The sequence below is a fragment of the Choristoneura fumiferana genome, chromosome 30 (assembly GCF_025370935.1).
Source record: "Choristoneura fumiferana chromosome 30, NRCan_CFum_1, whole genome shotgun sequence".
Taxonomy (NCBI): domain Eukaryota; kingdom Metazoa; phylum Arthropoda; class Insecta; order Lepidoptera; family Tortricidae; genus Choristoneura; species Choristoneura fumiferana.
Window position 1 is genome coordinate 5,685,866 of NC_133501.1, and position 21,904 is coordinate 5,707,769.

Here is a 21,904-nt window from a genome sequence, read left to right on the forward strand (position 1 = left end):
ATGGACGTGACGTCAGAGGGAGGAGACCTCCCTTGTGGGGGGCCAAGTGGGGCAGCTAGTAGCGAAACGGTATCTCCTCGCATGCGTGGTCGTGTCAATCTGCGGGCAATATTTATTTATTTATTTCACCAACACATACAATTAATACATATTAGAGAGTCAGGAATTCGGGATACGGCTTAGAGCTTATTGTTCCTGATTCGTAATATTCCTAATTCGACACTTTCATTACTGGTCATATTCCTGATTCGTCATATTCCTTACTCGTCATACCATGTACATTTGCCTGCACAAAATTAATTATAATACTTATTTAAATCCTCTGTGGTAAATGATAAACCATAATACAGTGCCAGAAACAGATCGAAGTTTTAATGTAGGTACTGTACAATGACGAGTTAAGATATGACGAATCAAATCGAAAAAAAAAATGACGAATCAGGAATATGACGAGTTAGGAATATGACCAGTTAGGAAAGTGTCGAATCAGGAACGAATCGACTTAGACATGATCAATGTGGGCCAAGTATGATTCGGTCAGTGAAATGAAACTATTTTAGAGAACTAAAAAAAAATTATTAAGTATGTGTCTATTAAGTGTGTGTGTCAGTATCACAACGATTCACAGTAAAGGTCTTCCCATTACACCTATCAAATAACAAGACTGTAATAGACAATAGACATAGACATAGACATAGACATAACTTATTTCGACATCGAACTTAATAGCGACGTGTCAGTCAATTATTTATTTATAAACCAATGAAAATTACAGCATTGACTCACAATATTCAATAAAATTTATACCTACATTGCGCGAAGCGCTATGGTTGGCGTCTACGAAAAGTAAAAACAGAAGTGTGTAGATTTTTATTGTATGTGTGTAGTTTTGGGGGTAGGGATACAAAATATGTTAATTTATGATTATTATTTATTAATTAAATTATAAGTTGGTAATAAAAAATGCGTCTATTGCGGCAAGTTCGAAACGACTTGTTGTTGAATTTTATCACATGAAAATTTCTCATTCGTATGAAGAGTTAGAACCGAGCGCTATAGCCACGCAAGCATGCTATTTACTATTGCTTGCTAATAGTGAAAGCATGCTTTACGCCGTGTTACCATCGCAGTCTTCTAACAAATATAGGTGTAGCATTTCATACGTTGGTCGTTTGTCTGGTAGAATTTGTGGTATTTTAAAATCAAACAATGTAAGGTAGCTTTAAGACTAACAACTCTTTGTACTCTAAACTTTGTAACCACAAAGAGAAGGTAGATAAAGGAACTAGATCGGGTGTATACAAGCTCACTTGTAATGACTGCAGTAAAAGTATATGTGGTAGACAGGACGCAGTTTTAATGCTAGATTTAAAAAGCATGTTTCGGGCATATAGGAATGAGCATCCTGATAAGTCGAATTTTGCCAAACATTTTGTTGGAACTAAATCATTCTTTAATCGGACTCAGATTCGTATGAAGTGTTTACATTATTGTGGCAAGGGGTTTTCGTCTTGATGTTTTAGAATGCATGGAGATAATTAGATACAACAGTATGGGGTCTATTATTAATGAGCAGGTAAATTTAGTTTCATCTCCTTGCTACGGCTTGGATCTAATTTCAGCAATGGTAGTTAATAAAACATGCGCCTTGACAGTAAATAAATAAAATCAAGGTAGTTTTTGAAGGACGGTTAAAAAATTTATTAATAATTTGTGGGTAGTTTTGTTTTGTTTCATAAAACGTATGTGGGTACTTGGGAAGTTACAGTGACAAGGTTAAAACGGTGGTTGTGGTTCGTTAGTCTAACAACTGGTAGCATGGTGTAGTAACGGTTGTGTCACTCTGAAGATGAGCTCTGTTTGAGTTCGAAACGCGTCAGTGTAGTGTGGTGGTGGTGATAGATGGTTTGTGTGATTTGTGTGTGTTCTTACAGTGTGGAGTTGAAGGAACTGCATGAACACGCATATTTTGCATAAGCTTAGCTATCGTAAGGTCGCGGGTGAGCAAGGAATTATTTTAGTTCATTGATATGGACTCTCCGCAAAGTACGCCTGATTCAATAAATTAATCANAAGGGATGACCGTAACAGTAAACAATTTGGAGTTGAAATAAAAAATACAAAAATACTCGCTTTGGGGAGGTCCATGTTAAAATAAATGGAATATCTGTATATGGAATAGCTGTTTCGCACGACTTGGCCTCACTACTTGGCGGAGGAGCAAAACAGATGTTCCATTTATTTTGACTCCAAACTAATCAATCATAGCTTACCACCATCTCCTTCACTTCGTTAAACTTTTCATGGAACGCTTTTGCTGTCTCTTCTTCCCTGAATCGGACCGCTAAGTTGTCGAACTTTCCCTCGCCATCATTCGTCAGATAGTGGTAGGTCCACTCCCAGGCGCGGACGTTGTACTTCATCTCCTGAAGCCTCAATCCAGGGTGGATGGGCATGATCCAGGTCACTCGGAACTCCTGCAAAGTTAGCTCAGTCTCTCTCACACATTCACTTAAACTCTTGTTATTTTATGTGACAAATATACTAAAATATGGAACCAGCTTCCTGGGATAGGTTTCCGGAGCAGTACAGCTGAGAGATCTTTAAAAACGGCCCTTTCAGTATCTCAAAGGGCCTGCAACGCAACTGTGATACCCCTCGTGTTGGCAGGTGTCCATGGGCGGCGGTAATTGCTTCCCATCAGGTGACCCGCATGCTTGTCAGAGAGAAATTTTGTACGTGATAAATACACTCAGTAGCAGAGCTAGATGAGCAGTTCTGCTGCTCAAAATCTAAACACTCTTATTACCTTTGCAGTAGAGTCGTGTGTAGAATATCTTGAGAACCGTTACCGCTCATCCACTTCTGCTACTGACTGTACAAAATGTTCAAAGCTCTGTTGAATGCTGAGTTTATCCTCATCACCGTCACCATATCACGCATAGGACGTCCACTGTTAGACATAGTCCACCCCCATATACCTCCAGTTGCTTCGGTTGGAAGTCATTCGTCCATCTCGTTGGTGAACGTCCTACGCTGCGCTTGCTGATCCTTCGTCTCCATTCGATAACTTTTCGGCCCCAACGGCCATCTGTTCTCCGTACTATTATGGTCTAAGTATTGAATTTATTTAAGTTAGTTTATTAAATAGGGTTTAGTAGATTTAGCTAAAAGGACTTACACCAGGTGATATAAGTCGTCGGAACTGTAGCAGCCACCTGTTGTTTTCTAAGTCAAACAATATTAACAATTGCCCTGGCCCTCGCGATATCCAACGGCGATTCAGAAAGTCGAATCTGTACATTATACACATTTCATTGAAATCCGCGTTCTGAAAAAGAAGCAATAATATTGTTATATGGGTTAAAGAGAAAAACAACTAATCATTTTTAGGGTTCCGGAGCCAAAATGGCAAAAACGGAACCCTTATAGTTTCGCCATGTCTGTCTGTCTGTCTGTCTTTTCTCAGGGTACCTCCCATACACGTAAAGTGGGGGTGTTTTTTTTTTCTCATCCAACCCTATAGTGTGGGGTATCGTTGGATAGGTCTTTTAAAACTATTAGGGGTTTGCTAGAACGATTTTTAGATTCAGCGATTTTTTTGTGAAATATTCAACTTTAAAATGCAAACTTTCATTAAAATCTAAACCGGTGGGTGGAAAATTTTGACAAAATTCAAGATGGTAGTACGTATATCAAACTTTCAAGGAAAACTATAGCGGCTAAGTTTGTTTGAGAATTATTAGTAGTTTATGACTAAATAGCAGCCTAAGGTATAAAATATACCTAAACTTGAAAGATTCCGTATAAAATACGAAATCCTTAGAAAAACATTACCTGATTTTTTCGTAATGGCCTTGGAACCCTATTTTGAGCGTTCCGACATGCTTGCAGTCGTTTTCAGAATCCAGAAATTGAAAATTGAAATTTCTCTTCACGGAACGTCATTTCTACTCAAGAATGATATGTGAAGCAGTTGAAATTAGAAAGCATAAAAAAATGACAACCGGGACGATGAATATAAGCTTTCATCTTTCATCCTGTTATAAACAAGTGTCGACGTCGGGATGAATGTTCTGAGGGACGATCGGACGTTGTTAGTGTTGTGTGTCGGTATGATGGGGTGACAAATAAAATGACCAAGTGCGGGTAGCTCGTGACGTGATACGAGTGCCGGTACTATTGGTGATCAAGTGCGGGTAGTTCGAAGGACTCGTACTGCTAGGCAGACTTGACACCCCACACTTCAGTCTACTCGTGACCACGGCCACTGTAATGCTGTTGAAACGTCGAGGTAAATATTACTCGTGTGTGTTAGCGTTATAAGTCCCGTTGGTGGTATTTTGATCCATTAATTGGTTTGTAGGCCGTTCTGAAGGAAGGGCTAGCATATAATGGTAAATCTAAAATTATCACAAGTTAGCACCACTTTCAGGCGAGTGAAACATGTTTTCAGACGGTTTCAGGGCACTAACTTTCACGTACAAATTCAGGAAGAGCTTATAAAGACACAGTTCAAAATATAAAAGATGAACAACTTGTACCTCGACATCATGTTCTGCATTTTCATCATTAATGATGCGATCATCATTCCTAAGTGTTTCATCTAAATTTGCTGCATTACAAATAGTGTTGTTATTTTCCTAAAAAAAAAAAACACTTTGCTTAGTCTTTTTTTGATTAATAAAGTTTAAGCAACAATTTTCAGTACGTACAGTTATTTGTGAAGACTCGTTGTTTACTGAAGCAAGGTCTTTTACTTCATCGTGTGGTTCTGCGTTATTATTTTCTTGTCTTCCGTTTTCATTGTCAATGTTGTTATCAACAGATTCATCATCTTGAGGTATCACTTCATCATGATTTTCAAATGTTTCATTTGAATTTGCTGCACCACCATTACTCTGATAGTGTTCCTTGAAAATATAAAAGAGTTATAAATGTTAATAATCGCCAAATTCAATTTGGTATGTATAGTATTATTAAATGAATAGATGCTTACATTTATATGCAAAGATTGGTTATTTTGCGAAGCATGTAGCACTTTTAAATAAGTCATTTATTGATTTATAAAGCTTAAGCTAAGCAAACATTTTAGTACGTACAGTTATTTGTGAAGACTCGTTGTTTACTAAAGCAAGGTCTTTTACTTCATCGTGTGGTTCTGCGTTATCATTTTCTTGTCTTCCGTTTTCATTGTCAATACTGTTATCAACAGATTCATCATCTTGAAGCATCACTTCATCATGATTTTCAAATGTTTCATTTAAATTTGCTGCACCACCATTACTCTGATAGTGTTCCTTGAAAATATAAGAGTTATAAATGTAAATAATCGCCAAATTCATTTTAGTAGGTATAGTATTATCAAATGAATAGATGCTTGCATTTTTACGTAAAGATTGGTTATTTTGCGAAGCGTGTAGCACTTTACTGAAGTAATTTATTGATTAATAAAGCTTTAGCTAAGCAACCATTTTAGTACGTACAGTTATTTGTGCAGACTCGTTGGTTACTGAAGCATGGTCTTCATCGTGTGGTTCTGCGTTATCATTATTTTGTCTTCCGTTTTCATTGTCAATATTGTTATCAACAGATTCATCTTGAGGTATCACTTCATCATTATTTTCAAATGTTTCATATAAATTTGCTGCACCACCATTACTCTGATAGTGTTCCTTGAAAATATAAAATACTTACAAATGTAAATTATCTTAAAATTCATTTTAGTAAGTATAGTAAGTATTATTGCAAGAATAGGTACATTTATATATGAAAATTCGTTGTTTTGTGAAGTATGCAGTTCAGCTTTATTGTTGTCCTGTCTTTCATTTTCATGATCACTGTTGCCATCATTACAGCCATCAGATTCATCTTGAGATGATTCAACATTACTCCTCAATTTTTCATTCAAGCTTGATACTACTAATTTAAATACATTCCAATAGTAATGTTCCTTAAACAGATCAAATAGTTGATAAGGTACAAAGGTAGGTTTCTGTTGTAAGAAAAACCCTTTAGTACATACAGTTATTTCTGGAGACCCGTTGTTTTGTAAAGCACACTCTTCTGCTTTATCATCATCCTGTCTTTCATCTTGGTTGTCAGAGTTGCCATCATTAAATTCACTATGGTCAGGGTCTTCGTCACTGTTACTGTAGTAATGTACCTTGAATAGGTAAAATAAATGTTAAGTTTTATTATTAACTAGAGTTTACCGGCGGCTTCGCACGCTTAAATCATAAGATACAGCAGATGAATTGGAATTCCGGGATTTTATAAAATTCCCGTGGGAATTCCTGAAAATTACATCGTGGTTTTCATTGACGTTGCATTAAAAACAACCATTCCAAATTTCATGACTAAGCCCAACCGTTGTTATTTTGAGATCTTATCCCTGTCCCGTGAGAATATAGCGTAGCTGTACATATCAGATTTCACCCAAATCCGTCCAGCTGTTTTTGCGTGAAGAAGTATCAACCATACACACACACACATTCAAACTTTCGCATTTATAATATAAGTAAGAATTAGTTTAAAATACTTTAAAAAATCATTTTTTTAAAACATTGTAGATACTTTATCTGCAATAACCCTGGTGTTGCAGATTTTTATGGGCGGTGGTGATCTTTTACCATCAGGAGACCCGCTTGCTCGTTTTCCATCCAGTCGAATAAAAAAAAACTGGACGTCGGTGGAAAAGGGCTCTAAATAGAACTTCAGGAACTTTACCCGCAGCTACGCACACTATATTAGACCTGTCAGTTGAATTTAAATACCAGGACTTTACCGAATCCCCACCTCATGTGAATTCCCTAAAATGACATCGTGAATTTCATTAACGTCACACATAAAATAATTGTCGGTTATCAATGAACTGAAAAAAATACTTTGCTCACCCGCGACCTTATTAGTCTAAGATCCGAACTTGAGAAGATCTTTACCGGTCTGATAATAGAATGAAATGTATTTTATAATAAATTTATTATTTTAGAAAATATATTAGAAATGATTTTGCTAAAAAAATCCTGGACAGGCTTTTTTTAATAAATAAAAAATAAATAAAATTGTTGCATCATCGAGATAATAAAACTGATGGATCCTAGTTATCTGAATAAATAAATTTTATTATTATTATTAATACATATAGAATATGTAGACGTTGTGTTTGCTATTGTTTACCTGAACGAACTACTGGGTTGCCAGGTATAAACTTAACCAGTTATTATGTCGATGCCAGTTACTTTCATTTGATTAGATAATAGAACAAATTGTACATCAACGTAAGCGCTGTTTTATTGTGAACACGTTGATATAGGGCTGTCTGCATTTAATTAAAAATTATTAAAAAATAAAATAAAAATAATTGCCTGTCCAGGATTTTTTTGCAAAATCATTTCTAATATATTTTCTAAAATACTAAATTTATTATAAAAATACATTTCATTCTATTATCAGACCGGTGAAGATCTTTTCAAGTTCGGATCTTCTACTATATGATTATACTACGTTTATGCAAGATATGCGTGTTCATGCAGTTCCTCCACCACTCTGTAAGAACACACACAAATCACACAAACCCATCTATCACCACCACCACATTACAGTGACGCGTTTGGAACTCAACCAGAGCTCATCTTCAGAGCAACACAACCGTTCACCATTATTGTTACCAGATGCAGACCAGAAACAAACCAAACGTTTTGATTTATCACTGTAACCCCAAGTACCCTCTTTATTTCTCTCAAATAAACCACCCACAAAAAATGTGAAGATTAAAGTTTATTAAGTAATGTTTTGTGGGTACATTGTTTGAGTGTAATCCCAGGTGGGCAAAGTAAATGTTTCAATTCATTGATATGGACCTCCCCGCAAAGCAACGCCTGATTGAATAAATTAATTGTGCAATATATATCATGACTCTAAACCTAGCGAGTTCGAGTTGTAAAAGAGTGGGTAATATCGGGGTAGAAGTAACTGTGGCCATGCCACGTACCTCGTCTTCATATCCTTCGGGTGACATTAAATAAGTATGTTCTTCTTTAGAACTCTCTTCATCGCTAAGTTCAATTATAATTTCTTCAGCGGTATCATTGTTTAGCGCATCTTGATTCTTAGATTCATCTTCATTAAATTCACTAACATTTGTACTTGTGCCATTTACGTTAAATGTATTTATACTCGCACTAGTCTCAACCATCGGTTCAGTGCATAAGTTTGTGATAGTTGTAATTACTTCATCTTCTCCACTTATTAGAGATACTTCTCCATTCTGGATGGCGATTTCCGTCGATGGATCAACATTTTCAGTTGATAGATTCATGTTGTCTATAGCCAGACTATCATCTTCTTCATTGATATTTGAATTCGCGGCCATACTATTGAAACGTAGACATTGATCATCATAATCATTAATTCTAAGTCCGTTAAATGTTTCTATTGTTGAATTCACATCGTCATCTTCCTGAACAGTTCTATCGTTATTAAAATGAGTATGTCTGCATAAGTCATTAGTAATGAAGAGATGTTTTTCAATCCTGAAACTTCTACCACAAATGCAAGTTACTTTAACGAATTTAACTACGGGTGGAATGCATTCGTTTAGATGTATCGACTTGTATTCATTAATGTCGCAGAAGTTGCCGCAAGGGTGGCATTTGCAGACAAGGCTCATTTCGACTTCATCAGGTTCAACTGCATCTCTTATGACTACGCTTGCAGCACAGTCTTCAGCATCATCTGCTACTTCATTAGCCATGTTATTAACGTTGCTAGTTTCATCTGTAGCTATGTTGTCAGTAAGTTCTGTTGGATTATCTTCAATATTGTTTGGTATAGGTTTGTCCGTTTGTCGGTGTTTGTAATCCCTTGTTATATTTTTTGTCTTATTATGTAAAGCTTCGTTTTTTATTTCTCTAAACGAACTGGAACTAAAACAATTTGGTTAATATTAAATAGATCACAAAATATAACAAAAATATTCATAGGTGTATATTACATATATACTACTTAAAAAATCTGTGCCTAATTTCTTATGTCTAATCCTAGCGGTTCTAATTTAACGCACTAAAGTTACAATAAAAAAGTTTATAATAGTCGTTAATTTGTTGTCTGTATCGCTTACTATGTCTGGTGTACAATAAAGAGTCTTTGTATTGTATTGTAGTGTAACTTTCCTTTCATTTTCTTTTTTTTTAATTATTTTTACTTTTCATTAAAACTTAAAAAAATATATATGAAATTGTTCATTTTAGTTATGGACCTGACTCAGGAAATAGGCGTTTTTGATTTAAAAGGGAGCGCCAAAGTTGGCATACTTTTCGCTAGTCATACCGTAATTTTTGTCCGAATCATCGTTTGTCATAATTTTTTTTCACTGAAACCGTGTTTTTTTCTGATTTTTTAAATAGTCACCCTATAGAAAACTATAGGTTAGGTTAGGGTTTGTTTTATAACAATTCTGAGCATTTATTGGATTTTGCATTCAGAGAATAAAGAGTTATGGCAAACGATCATTCTGACAAACATTACATTCGGACTTTCAATAAGTATGCGAGCCGATATGGACCCGATTTAATAATAAATAATAATAAATTGTTTATTTTCAAATAAACAAATAAAGATATAGAAATTCAATGTAATACAACAGAATACATTTACATTTCGAATCTTTTTGTCGTTATCCTAACCAAAATTAATGCATTTGAAGTTAACATTTCATAAAATCAGATATACATAATTTTACCGGATTTTTTATATGATTATTTATTTATTAATTAAATTATAAGTTAGTAATAGAAACAAAAATGAATCTATTGCGGCAAGTTTGAAACGACTTGTTGTTATTATTGAATTACGCCATTATTAAATATTATAGTAAGTACCTAGTTAGTAGTCTTAGGTCTCTAGGTTGGCAGCTCATCTGCAATACCCCTTGAGTTGCAGATGTTTATGGGCAGTGATGATCTCTTACCATCAGGAGACCCGCTTGCTCGTTTGCCATCCAGTCGAATAAAAAAAAGTACCGAGCGCTATACCCACGTTACGAAATCGAAACGGGGGCGAATAGAGCGGCCGGCGCGGCACAGCACTCGACCAGCGACCGGAATGAGCGGCGCGCGGCGTGGCACTGCGTAATGTTGTCTTGCGAAGATTGGTTAGCGGCCGTGTAAATGACGCTTGGCTGTGTGCGTGCGTCGATTCGGGCGCTAGTATGAAGTCGATCAACTGCCTATTACTTGTATTGTGACCGTGCCGCCGGAAGGAATGCGGCTCTGCTCATTGGCCATTCTGGACAATTCAAATCGTTCCAAAACCGCCGCGCAGTGCCACGCGCCTTTGTGCATATTTTTCAACACTATTGCCAACACGCGGAACCGACTGCGGCTAGGGTAATGGTTTATCAGGCCGCTACGCTTATTTATCTTAGATTACTCACTTGCGTGCTGAAGAAGAGGTAGATGATGTAGATCTGGGACGATTTACTACCGGTCTACCCGAACGACCTGAAAAAAAAAACAATGACTCAAAATTCAACATATCAGTTTTAAGTCCACTGTTGGACATAGGCCTCCCCCATAAAGCTCCAGCTGCTTCGGTTGGAAGCTGCCTGCACCCACCGTGACCCGCTAATTCGCTCTTGAGACGTCACATTAGATATAAAAAAGTGACACGGTTGGTTTTCATACAGATTGAGCCACAGACAGACAGAAAGACAATTAAAAATGGTTGTAAGTGTGTAAAAATACTAACCAGTATGTAATCTTGCCGGACGAAGGATCGGTCTTTCGCCGGATACGCGGGGTCGCTGACCGGACTGAACGTACTCCGGGTCAGACAACGCCGGAATAGTTCTTCGCGACACCCGTATTGCCTGCTGCATAAATAAATTGAAATTAAAATAAGTTCTTGTTAAAAATGACATTTTTAATACAAGCTTTATTTGCTGACTGTACTTTTTGTTGACTGCACTTGTATTGTCACCCAAACCACATTTGCATACCAAATTTTAAGTTGATGCCACAAACTGTCAATCTGACAGTTGCAGTTGCGAGCGGTCATACGAACCTATATTTGTGTGAAAGACAGATCCTGGCCGGACTACCAGGACGGCAGTACCAGATTATATATTGTATTGTCACGCAATTTACATAAGCAGGTATACCAAATTTTAAGTAAATCCAACCGCTGAAAGTGAGTCGAATTTAACGTGCAAGATTTGACTACAGACAGACAGACAGAGCGGGACAGGTGAAACTAAATAAAAGCTTGTAATTGTGACATACCCGCATTAGTTATTTAGGTTTAATTCTGTAGGTGGCGGGTAGTTTTACTTCATGTCAATAAACCAGTCATCCTTTCATTGACGCCTCAGTAGTAATAAATGACATGAGGCTGATTAAGGACGTATTGTAGACTTTTTTAAATCTCGATTTAATGTTTAAACTGACAGTTCTTGTATGGATCTGACAGGACTTAAGACCCCTTAAGTAAACCTAGATTAAAAAGCCTGCAAGTGGACGTTAGCCACAATTAGTCGTACTAAAGCCTCGTCGTTAAAACGTGGAATAAAAAAAGGACAAATTTGAAAAATATTTAAGTTGAATTAAAAAATATTTAATTTAGTCCGCCAGTCTTCTTCGGAGAGGTCTTGATGGGTCTTGACCCCCGCTCTGGGTCGTTTCTGGTGCAAAGGTAGTCCATCTCGGTTCAACGGGGTAACGCGGCACGTGTATTGTGCACTTTTGCACGAAAACTAATGAGGGCTATCGTTTTTTGTCTGTCTAGATGGCGCCACTGTTGCGTGAGGTTTTTAAGTGTGGCTTTCAAAGTTTGTTATTACGGGCGTGAAAACAAAGTTTAGAATAAAATCATATTGAAAACACCTTAAAAACTTACCATAAAAATATCGAGCAACCACGTACACGTGCCTAGTCCCGTTTTGTTCGAAAAAAAGGGAGGACAAAAGTTTCCGAAAGACAAAACTGTCTCAAACCACAGACATTCATTGCCCCGTAACGCATAATTGCCATAATTAATTTCAGGTAATGTAAAATATTCACAAAATTATTCTAATTATAAATAAACCCGCGTAGCTCACCCAATAACTATGAGATTTAACATTTCGGAGACCTCACGCTACACTAGCGCCTCTAGTGGCGAATTCATACGCGATAGCCCTCATTATAAGCATCAATATAGCTGTTTCCATTATAGTCGCAACGTTTTATTTTGTTTTAGTTTGTTGTTTGTAAATTAGTACCTAATCAGCGGCGAGCGTACTGGCGACTCGATCTTAACCTTATAAACTAACCTAACCAACAAAAAGTCTCATCTCAAAAACGGCTAAACGGATTTTGATGAAACATGTCTAGGAACGATCGCTAGAAAACCTGATTTCATATAAAAAAAGCATTCAAATCGGTTCACCCGTTGAAGAGCTACGGTGCCACAGACAGGCACACATACAGAAAAAAAAAGATTTGCTAACAGTACCCAACAAAAGCCGTATAAGCCGTGGTGGCCTAGTGGTTTGACCTATTATCTGTGGAAACCTTTAATTGGCTCGTTGTTCATTTCTCATTCCACCCGTTTTTAGTTAATTTAAGTGCGGAATTTCAATAAAATTTAAAACGAACTTGCGGTGAGGAAAAAGGCCTGCACAAAGTGCGAGCAAAAGTTGGTGAAGTTTATTACCAGTTTTGGAATATGGCCCATAATTTTTGTTCTAAATTTTGGCTGGGACGTATAAGTCTGGATACATGAAATGATGACTTAACAAAAAAATTTTTGCTCACGCTATGTTTGTTTCTATGGCGTTAAATTGATCTATTTTCATTTCTCTTTCTTTCTTTTTCTTTTTTCCATAAAGTAAAATATAAAATAACTCGAGTGACTACAACGTTACAGTTGCCGTGGATGTCACGAGTAGTCTACAACAGTTGCCGAAATTTTTGTTAGTAAATTTGCTAAACGTCAAGTAATACCACAAACGGGACTTATCACGCTATTTTTGCTCACGCTATTTTGTTTTTATGAGTGAAATCATGAAAGTTTCTTTCTTTCTTTCTCTTTTTCAATTACCAAACTAGTTCAGCTATAAATGTAAAATACAAACTGAATATAGATGCACAAAAACCAGAAAAATAAGACCATCATGGGAATCGAACCCAGGTCCTCGTTATAAACGTCAAGTAGCCAACTAGTTCAGCTATAAATTGAAAATACAAACTGATATCAAAACCATGGTTTTGACCATCAGTGGTGTAGCGGTATAGCACGCGGTACGGAATACCGAGGACCTGGGTTCGATTCCCAGTGATGGTCTTATTTTTCTGGTTTTTCTGTGCATCTATATTTCAGTTTGTATTTTCAATTTAGGTTTTACGGGATGACCGTAAAAGTAAAAATTTGGAATTGAAATAAAAAATACAAAAAGATTCCAAAAAACCAATCTTAGTTCAGCTATCTTTTTTTTTCAGTGCACACAGACACACATAGCGGTCAAACTTATCCCCTCTTTTTGCGTCGGGGGTTAAAAATGGCACTCGGGTCGCTATCCCTAAAGAAAGGTTAAAGGAAAGATGTTACTCACTTAGGAGGGGAGCCAGTAGAGTCCGGTTCAGGTTCAGGTGGCGGAGCGCCCGATTCCCCCGGATACATTGCTAAGGATCAGCCCGGGAGACCGTCTGTGATTAAAAAAAACAGATTAAAATTGTTCAAAATCTTCTGAACTTGCATTGTACAACTCTTTATTACTTCGCACGCTTAAATCCAGCAGCTGGATTGATATTCCGGGATTTTAGTAAGTTCCCATAGGAATTGCCAAAACTTCGTGGATTTCATAAAATTTGCATATACCTAAACAGCCGCCCTTAATTTCAGATCGCTAGCTCTAGTGGTTGAAATTTCGAGATTTTATCCTGATCCCGTGGGAGTACCGGGTTTCATACAACTCCGTCAAGCCTTTAAAGTGCAAAGCAGTAGGTAACAAACACACACACACACACACACACACACACACACACACACACACACACACACACACACACACACATACTCACAAACTTTCGCATTTGTAATATTAGTAGTAGTAGTACCTAGTGGCAAAGATGACAGCCCTACTCTACGCCCATCAAGAGACCCTTCAAATAGCGAACCTACGTGTTAAAAATAAAGTTGTGTTAAATACTTGTGATGTATACATATCATTTAATAATATTGTAAATCTGTTTTAAAAAAAAAAATATACCTCGTTGAGTTTCTTGCCGGATTCTTCTCAGCAGAGGTTTTTCCGAACCGGTGGTAGATTTTTTTTTGACATTCATAAGTGCTTGTTATAGCCTAAATTGAATAAAGGTATTTTGACTTTGACTTTGACTTTGAGACCTCTTCGAGGTCACACAGGTGTAATACTTTTGTTCTAGCAACTGGCTGGTACTGAACCATTGAGATACACTTTGGCCTCATCAGCACTTTACATCCGGTGAGATAGGGGTCAAACACGGTCAATTTTATTTTAACAAAAAAACGGCCAAGAGCGTGTCGGACACGCCCGAAATAGGGTTCCGTAGCCATTACGAAAAATTTAAGTAAATATTTTTCTAAGGCTTTCGTATTTTATACGGAATCTTCCAAGTTTAGGTATATTTTATAAAAGAGAAAGAAAGAAAGAAAGAAAATACATTTATTCACAACACAAGACAACAAAATAATTAGGTACAAAAAAAACCAACACAAAGGTATGTGTCATTGCGGTTGTGAATCGGACACTGGCTCAGCATAATGCTGAAGCGTTAAAAACACCCCAGCGCTGATTTTCAGCCAGCACCGTCGGCAACCCTCGGGCCGTTATAAAGACATACTACACACCATTAACTACATAAAACTACATAAATAAATAGATATTTTGTAAACTATAAAATTAATTTATTGTGTGACTTTAAAAACATAAAAATAAATGTATTAGGTACGTAGATATACATAATTAATTTTACAACTATTATTATTATGCACTCACTTGCCAAGTATACACCCTAACGCGGGCTAAAAAGAAAAAATTAAATTAAAGAAAGAAATCGAAAAAACAAAAAAGCAGTTTTGTGAAATAGTGCTGGAAAGGAGAGGAATTAGGATTTTTGAAATGCCAACAAATAGCCTTTAAGCTTTCGCCCAAAGGTGTACCTGCTAGTCACTCCGAGGATGGGAGGGGGAATATCATTCCAGCACTTAGACGCTGCAAATCTGAAACTGCCCCGAAACGCCGCCGTCCTGTGCGGCGGCACAATAGCCTTAGATCTGCGCACACTTTTTGACCATGTGATTTTTTCAAAGAGATTTTTTTATACCTTAGGCTGCTATTTAAGAGTAAAACTACTAATAATTCTCAAGCAAACTTAGCCGTTATAGTTTTCCTTGAAAGTTTGGTATACTTACTACCATCCTGAATTTTTTCAAATTTTTCCACACACCGGTTTAGATTTTAGAGGGGGGGAGACGCTCGGTTTTTAATGAAAATTTGCACTTTAAAGTTGAATATTTCGCAAACACATCACTGAATCGAAAAACCGTCTCAGCAAACCCCTAATGGTTTTAAAAGACCTATCCAACAATACCCCACACTAAGTATAGGGTTGGATAAGAAAAAAATAAACACCCACACTATACGTCTATGGGAGTTACACTAAAAAAATTTTTTTTTATTGTACCATTTTGTCGGCATAGTTTACATAATATATCCGTGCAAAATTACAGCTTTCTTGCATTGATAGTCCCTGAGCAAAGCCGCGGACGGACGGACAGACAGGCAGACAGACAGAAATGGCGAGACTAATAAGGGTTCCGTTTTTGCCATTTTTTCACCGGAACCCTAAAAACTGGGTCAAGTCATTCATATAAAGCAGAAAGAGAAAAGGACCCAAAATGGAGCCTTGTGGCACTCCAAGCTTCAGGCTGTGGTTGGCAACTCTACTCTACGCCCACCCAATCTTTCTCTTCCAGGTCATTAGATTTACGACGCTAAGTCATATCTACGTACTCTGTAATTATTAAAGGTTACTTCCGCTTACGCACTTGTGGAGCTTAGAAACAACCCAACGAATCCTACTATCCTACTTCCTACTTAATAATTATAATGTAAAAGTTTGAGTGAGTGAGTGAGTATGTTTGTTACTTCTTCGCGCTGAAACAGCTTGGCGGATTTGGATAAAATTTGGCTAAAAGTTAGTTTATAATCTGGATTAAAACATAGAATACTTTTTATCCCGATATTGCCACGGGATAGGGATAAAATCTCGAAATAACAACCGCTGGGCTTAGAGTCATGAAATTTGGTATACGTAGGTAGTTGGACGTCTGGAATAACACATAGGTTACTTTTTATCCTGATGTTCCCACGGGATAGGGATAAAATCTCGAAATAACAACCGCTGGGTTTAGAGTCACGAATGTTGGCATGGGTGTTTTAATTTAACGTCAATGAAAACCACGATGTAATTTTAGGGAAATCCCACGAGAATTTAATAAAATCCCGGAATTTCAATTAAACTGCTGTATGTAATGATTTACGCGTGAGAAGCCGCGGGTAAACGCTAGTATATTATAAATGCCAAAGTTTGTGTGTGTGTGTGTGTGTGTGTGTGTGTGTGTGTGTGTGTGTTACTCCTTCACGCAAAAACGGCTAGATGCATTTGGATGACATTATGTATGTTATCTACATTTGGACGTCTGGAATAACACATATTATAGGCTACTTTTTATCCTGATATTCCCACGGGATAGGGTTAAAATCTCGAAATAACTACCGCTGGGCTTAGAGTGATGAAATTTTGTACAGTTGTTCTTAACGCAACCTCAATGAAGACCACGATATGAATTTTCGGGTTTCCGAGGAGAATTTTGTAAAATCCTGGAATTTCAATTGTTACTACCAGATCGAATAGTTTACGCGTGCGAAGCCGCAGGTAGACTCTAATACCTATATAGTCCGAGAGCTTTTATAAATAAAAGAGAGAGTTATTGTATTGTATTGTAAAAAAAATGTGAAGATGCTTAGATGTTAGAATGTTAATCACACTAATATTATAAATGCAAAAGTTTATAAGTTTGTTTTTTTGTTTGTTACCTCATCATGTCTAAAACGCTGAACCAATTTGGATGTGGTATACTGTAGTTTAAGTCCTGGGGAAGGACATACAGGATAGTTTTTATCCTGGAAAATTGCATAGTTTGCGCGGGACAGCGATAAACGAACGGAATCGCTGGCAATAGGCGGGCAATCCATACTAATATTATAAATGCGAAAGTGTGTTTGTGTGTTTGTCGGTCTTTCTCATAGATAGTTCTTTTGGCATAGAGATAGTTTATAGGCCCGAGAGTGACATAGGCTACTTTTTATCCCGGAAAAATGCACAGTTCCCGAGGGAACAGCGCGCGATAACCGAATACCACGCGGGCGGAGCCGCGGGCAAAAGCTAGTACTTAATAAAAGCTTCCCATCCCATTTAGTTCAAGAGCTATTTTGTAAATAGAAGAAAATTTTGAAAATGCTTGGATTTTCCAATGTTTGCTAGTTACTCAATGTAGCTCAAACGGTTGAACCATTCAAATGAACTTGACTACTTGTTCTACGGGCGTGTACACGAAATATGGAGCCGGTATTATCCGGGGCAGTAAATAGTGTAACCCGGTACATGGTGAGCCATAAATAGGACCAAATAGGACCCAACAGGAGCAAATAATTAAAACATAGACCGTACTCGTAAAATATTTATATCCATTTGTAGCATCTGTAACCATATATTGTGGAATAGCAAGAAAGCATCGAGTATTGAATAAATTATAATAAATTAATGTCAGTTGCTATAATGTCTAGCAGCTCTCGGACTATAATAAAATAAAGCCACGCCGGTCGTTCGATACATCAGGGCGCCAGTTTGTCGCTCAAACATTAAGCATTCTCGCTGTAACGTCAAGTTCATACCGCGGTAAGAAGTGACTATACATATTATTATGATATTAATTTATTTATTTATTTATTTATTTATTTATATTGCTAATGGTTTTTAACCCCCGACGCAAAAAGAGGGGTGTTATAAGTTTGACCGCTATTTGTGTCTGTATGTCTGCGTGTCTGTGTGTGTCTGTCTGTCTGTGGCACCGTAGCTCTTTAACGGGTGGACTGGTTAGAATGCGGTTTTTTTTAATTGAAAGCAGGGTTTCTAGCAATGGTTCTTAGACATGTGTTATCAAAATCGGTTAAGCCGTTTTTGAGATATTGAACTTTGAAGTGACAAAGTCGGGGGTTTTCCAACTTTTTTTTGGTTAGGTTATATCTTAAAAATTTGCATGGTTCCACGAGATAGCGGTAAATGAATTTGTCGTAGTTAAAATAACACAACAGACTTAAAAAAACTTGAAATAAAAACGGAAAAAAGACAAACAAGTCTAGAAGTCTTCGAAGTCATACAGTCAATATTGATATGTACACAATGTTCATGTACCTATATAAGTATACATATAAATCCCTCCCTGCTGCACCCTCTTACAAAAATAAACAATATGGATCATAAATACCTTTTTTATAGTTGGACCTGTATTGTTCTGGAAATAAAGTCGTCTTATGTTCTTCCATTGTTGTTGCACTGGACCTGGATGTATATATTTTTTTAATGGAAGAACATAAGACGACTTTATTTCCAGAACAATACAGGTCCAACTATAAAAAAGGTATATTATGATCCATGTTGTTTTTTTATGTAAGAGGGTGCAGCAGGGAGGGGTTTGCTGTTTGTTTCCCTTTATCAATAAATAAAAACAAACGAGCATGCAGGTCACCTGATGGGAAGCAATCACCGCCGCCCAAGTGTGACTATAAAAATAACTATGTCGTTCGGTTTGACGAGTTCGATCTATGTTTTAATTATACTCCTGTTAAAGGGCTCACCCGGTATAGTAATTATTTCTATGCGGAAGTTGGATCACGACAGGTTTTTCCCCGCACGTAGAGCAACCCCCAACCCCCACGGAGGGTGGGAGTGAAGGTCGCTTTGTAAACGAGCAAGAATGCCAACTTGTTGCTGGGCGGACTACGTGAATAAACAATGAGATCATTGTATTTTTGGTATCCGTTTATTTCGCAACTTTTAACTACTATACTTTTATTATAATGTATTGTATTGCTAATTGAGTGAGTGGCCAAATATAGCTCTGGATAGGGAGATGTGGAAGTCAAGAGGAGAGGCCTTTGCCCAGCAGTGGGACACAGTTATAGGCTAAATATAATAATAATAATAATAATAATTGTATTGCTGTTGATGCCCAAATAAATAAAACAAAATAAAATAAATAAATAAACTCTAAAACTGTAAATATACTGAGCGGCAAAAAATATGGACCTCAAATGTATGCAGTTCGAGTACCTACTGCCTTTTCGCAACGTAACGTTTGGCAACCTGTTTCATTTCGCAACTTTTCATTTCACAAACTCTAAAACTGTAAATAATTCAGGATTTATTTCAGGGCCGTCGTGTAGAACCCTTTAGTTTAGCTTAGGTTAGTTTTATAAAAATCCTGAAATATTTACAGTTTCAGAAATATTAAACAGTTGCGGAATGAAAAGTTGCGAAATGAAACAGGTTGCCAAACGATATTCGCCGAAACTTTAGTAAACCTATGCAGTTATAGGTAATTTTGTATGGAGAGTGGGCCAAATTTTGGGCCGCTGAGTATATATATCAGCAGAGCTACTAAAAACTCGAAACTCGAAGTTCGTATCGTACCGTCCCTCTCGCTCTCGTATTAAATAGTAGGTATAAGTGTCAGAGGGACCGCACTACACGAACTTCGAGTTTCGAGTTTCGTAGTAGCCCTGCTGGATTTATTTCAGGGTCATCTTGTAGAACCCTTTAGGTTAGGTTAGGTTAGTTTTATAAAGATACTGAAATATTTACAGTTTCAGAAATAATAAACAATTGCGAAATGAAAAGTTGCCTGGATTGCTACCACCATCTTGCTCGCCAATCCTGCCGTGAAACAGCAGTGCTTGCACTGTTGTGTTTCGGCGTAGAGAGTAAGACAGCCGGTGAAATTACTGGCACTTGAGGTATCACATCTTAGGCCTTTAGGTTGGCAACGCATCTGCAATACCCCTGGTGCTTGCCATTCAGTCGAATAAAAAAAAGAAGTTGCGAAATGAATCAGGTTGCCAAACGTTAGTTGCGAAACATTACTGAACCTTAATTTTTACTAGCAGAACGTAGCTTAGCGAAATCACTCTCGTGTTAAATAGTATAAAGTGTCAGAGGGAGGGACCGCACGCCATGAACTTATGCGAGTAAAATCGAACCTTGTATTTAAAAGCCCTTTGGTCGGAGACATCCTGTATATCTTATATTTCGCTGTACTACTGAAGGGCTACTACGAAACTCTAAACTCGAAGTTCGTGTCGTGCGGTCCCTCTGACACTTATACTATTTAACACGAGAGCGAGAGGGACCGCACGACACGAACTTCGAGTGTCGAGTTTCGTTTTAGCCCTGCTGTACCCAACAAGGTCAATGCCAACCGGAAATACTCTTTTAATGAAGTTAAGTAGTTGTCTAATAAAATTAGACAAAACGCGATGCATAGCGTGAGGGACGAACATTCTAGAACTGTCCGAACCGACCATAAAATTCTTTATTAGCACCACGCAAATTGTTTCCTCAAAATGCCCAATCGTAAAAAACTACTTAGTTGAATCAACTTAGTTGAAATTAAAGTTAGTTAGGAAATATAATTTAACACAACACAAGATACAATAATATGATAGGAAACAAAATTAATAAAAACAACATAAATATACCTAACTATAAAAAGAAAACACCATCTAGGAGGCCCCTGCGGCATAGACCCCAACACACTGGCGGCATTACCTCTCTGTACAGTTAGAGAAATTCGCTGGGAGAGGTAAGCGCCAGCTCTGGGGTCTCCTGAGGACTCTATCAGCCGTGACGACATGGCTCCCATGAAGGCCTTCATGTCAGCCGACCATGGACCCATTGTCTCCACTGCGAGCGCCGCAAACTCATAGTCCTTTAAAAGAGAAGAGTATTTGCGGCGCTTGAGAACTTGGGCCTGGTCAGCTGCAGCCCCGGCTTGTGAGTGGGTTGCCTGAATGTGGGACTGCGCGAAAGTGTCGACACACGTTGCGTCCCACACCAGAGCCTTACCCAGCTTCCATGGCACCAGAGTAGCCCCGTCGGGGCGCTTACCATCGTCTCTGGCCATGCCAACGGGTTCAAGGATTGCGGGCACAGAGACGGTGGCAAGCGAGCGGCCGTACCAGGTCATTAATGGTGCATGGCGGAATAAGCGACCAGCGCTTTTGGGGCATGAGAGGCCATGACGTCCCAGCTCATCTACGTCCTTACACAGGTGCAGGAAATTATTTTAAACTAGAGTGAATTACTAACAGAGCCCAGCAGGGCTACTACGAAACTCGAAACTCGAAGTTCGTGTCGTGCGGTCTCTCTGACACTTATACTATTTAATACGGGAGCGAGAGGGACGGTACGATACGAACTTCGAGTTTCGAGTTTCGTAGTAGCCCTGCAGAAGTATCGCGGCATTTTTGATCTGTCATAGTGACTTCTCACGTATCGACAACATTCAATATCGATACACAACATGTTAAAAAAAACCGGGCAAGTGCGAGTCGGACTCGCGCACCGAGGGTTCCGTACATCGTGTCTTGAAGATATTTCTCGCTTTTTCCGAGTGATTTAATATATACTGTGTATACAGAGCCCTACTCTTAAGCAAAATGTACGCAGTGTGGGATCAGATTATATTGGTCATAGATATTTACAGACGGGCAGAAAAAAATCAAGCTTTTCAGACTTTTCTAGTGTTATAATAGCTATCTTCA

General features: G+C 37.8%; 1 protein-coding gene across 1 annotated transcript; it reads right to left on the reverse strand.

Annotated features, from left to right (window-relative positions):
- Positions 1-12: 12 nt before the first annotated feature.
- LOC141444425 (uncharacterized) lies at positions 13-21,327 on the reverse strand. The gene is made up of 13 exons (XM_074109976.1): positions 21,106-21,327; positions 10,750-10,873; positions 10,436-10,502; positions 7,994-8,927; positions 6,026-6,166; positions 5,762-5,953; positions 5,487-5,675; positions 5,103-5,300; positions 4,716-4,913; positions 4,545-4,643; positions 3,182-3,331; positions 2,274-2,477; positions 13-99 (listed from the first exon to the last, which is right to left on the reverse strand). Exons 1-13 carry the CDS (start codon positions 21,325-21,327, stop codon positions 13-15), a joined length of 2,805 nt encoding a protein of 934 aa, XP_073966077.1.
- Between the last annotated feature and the right edge of the window lie 577 nt (positions 21,328-21,904).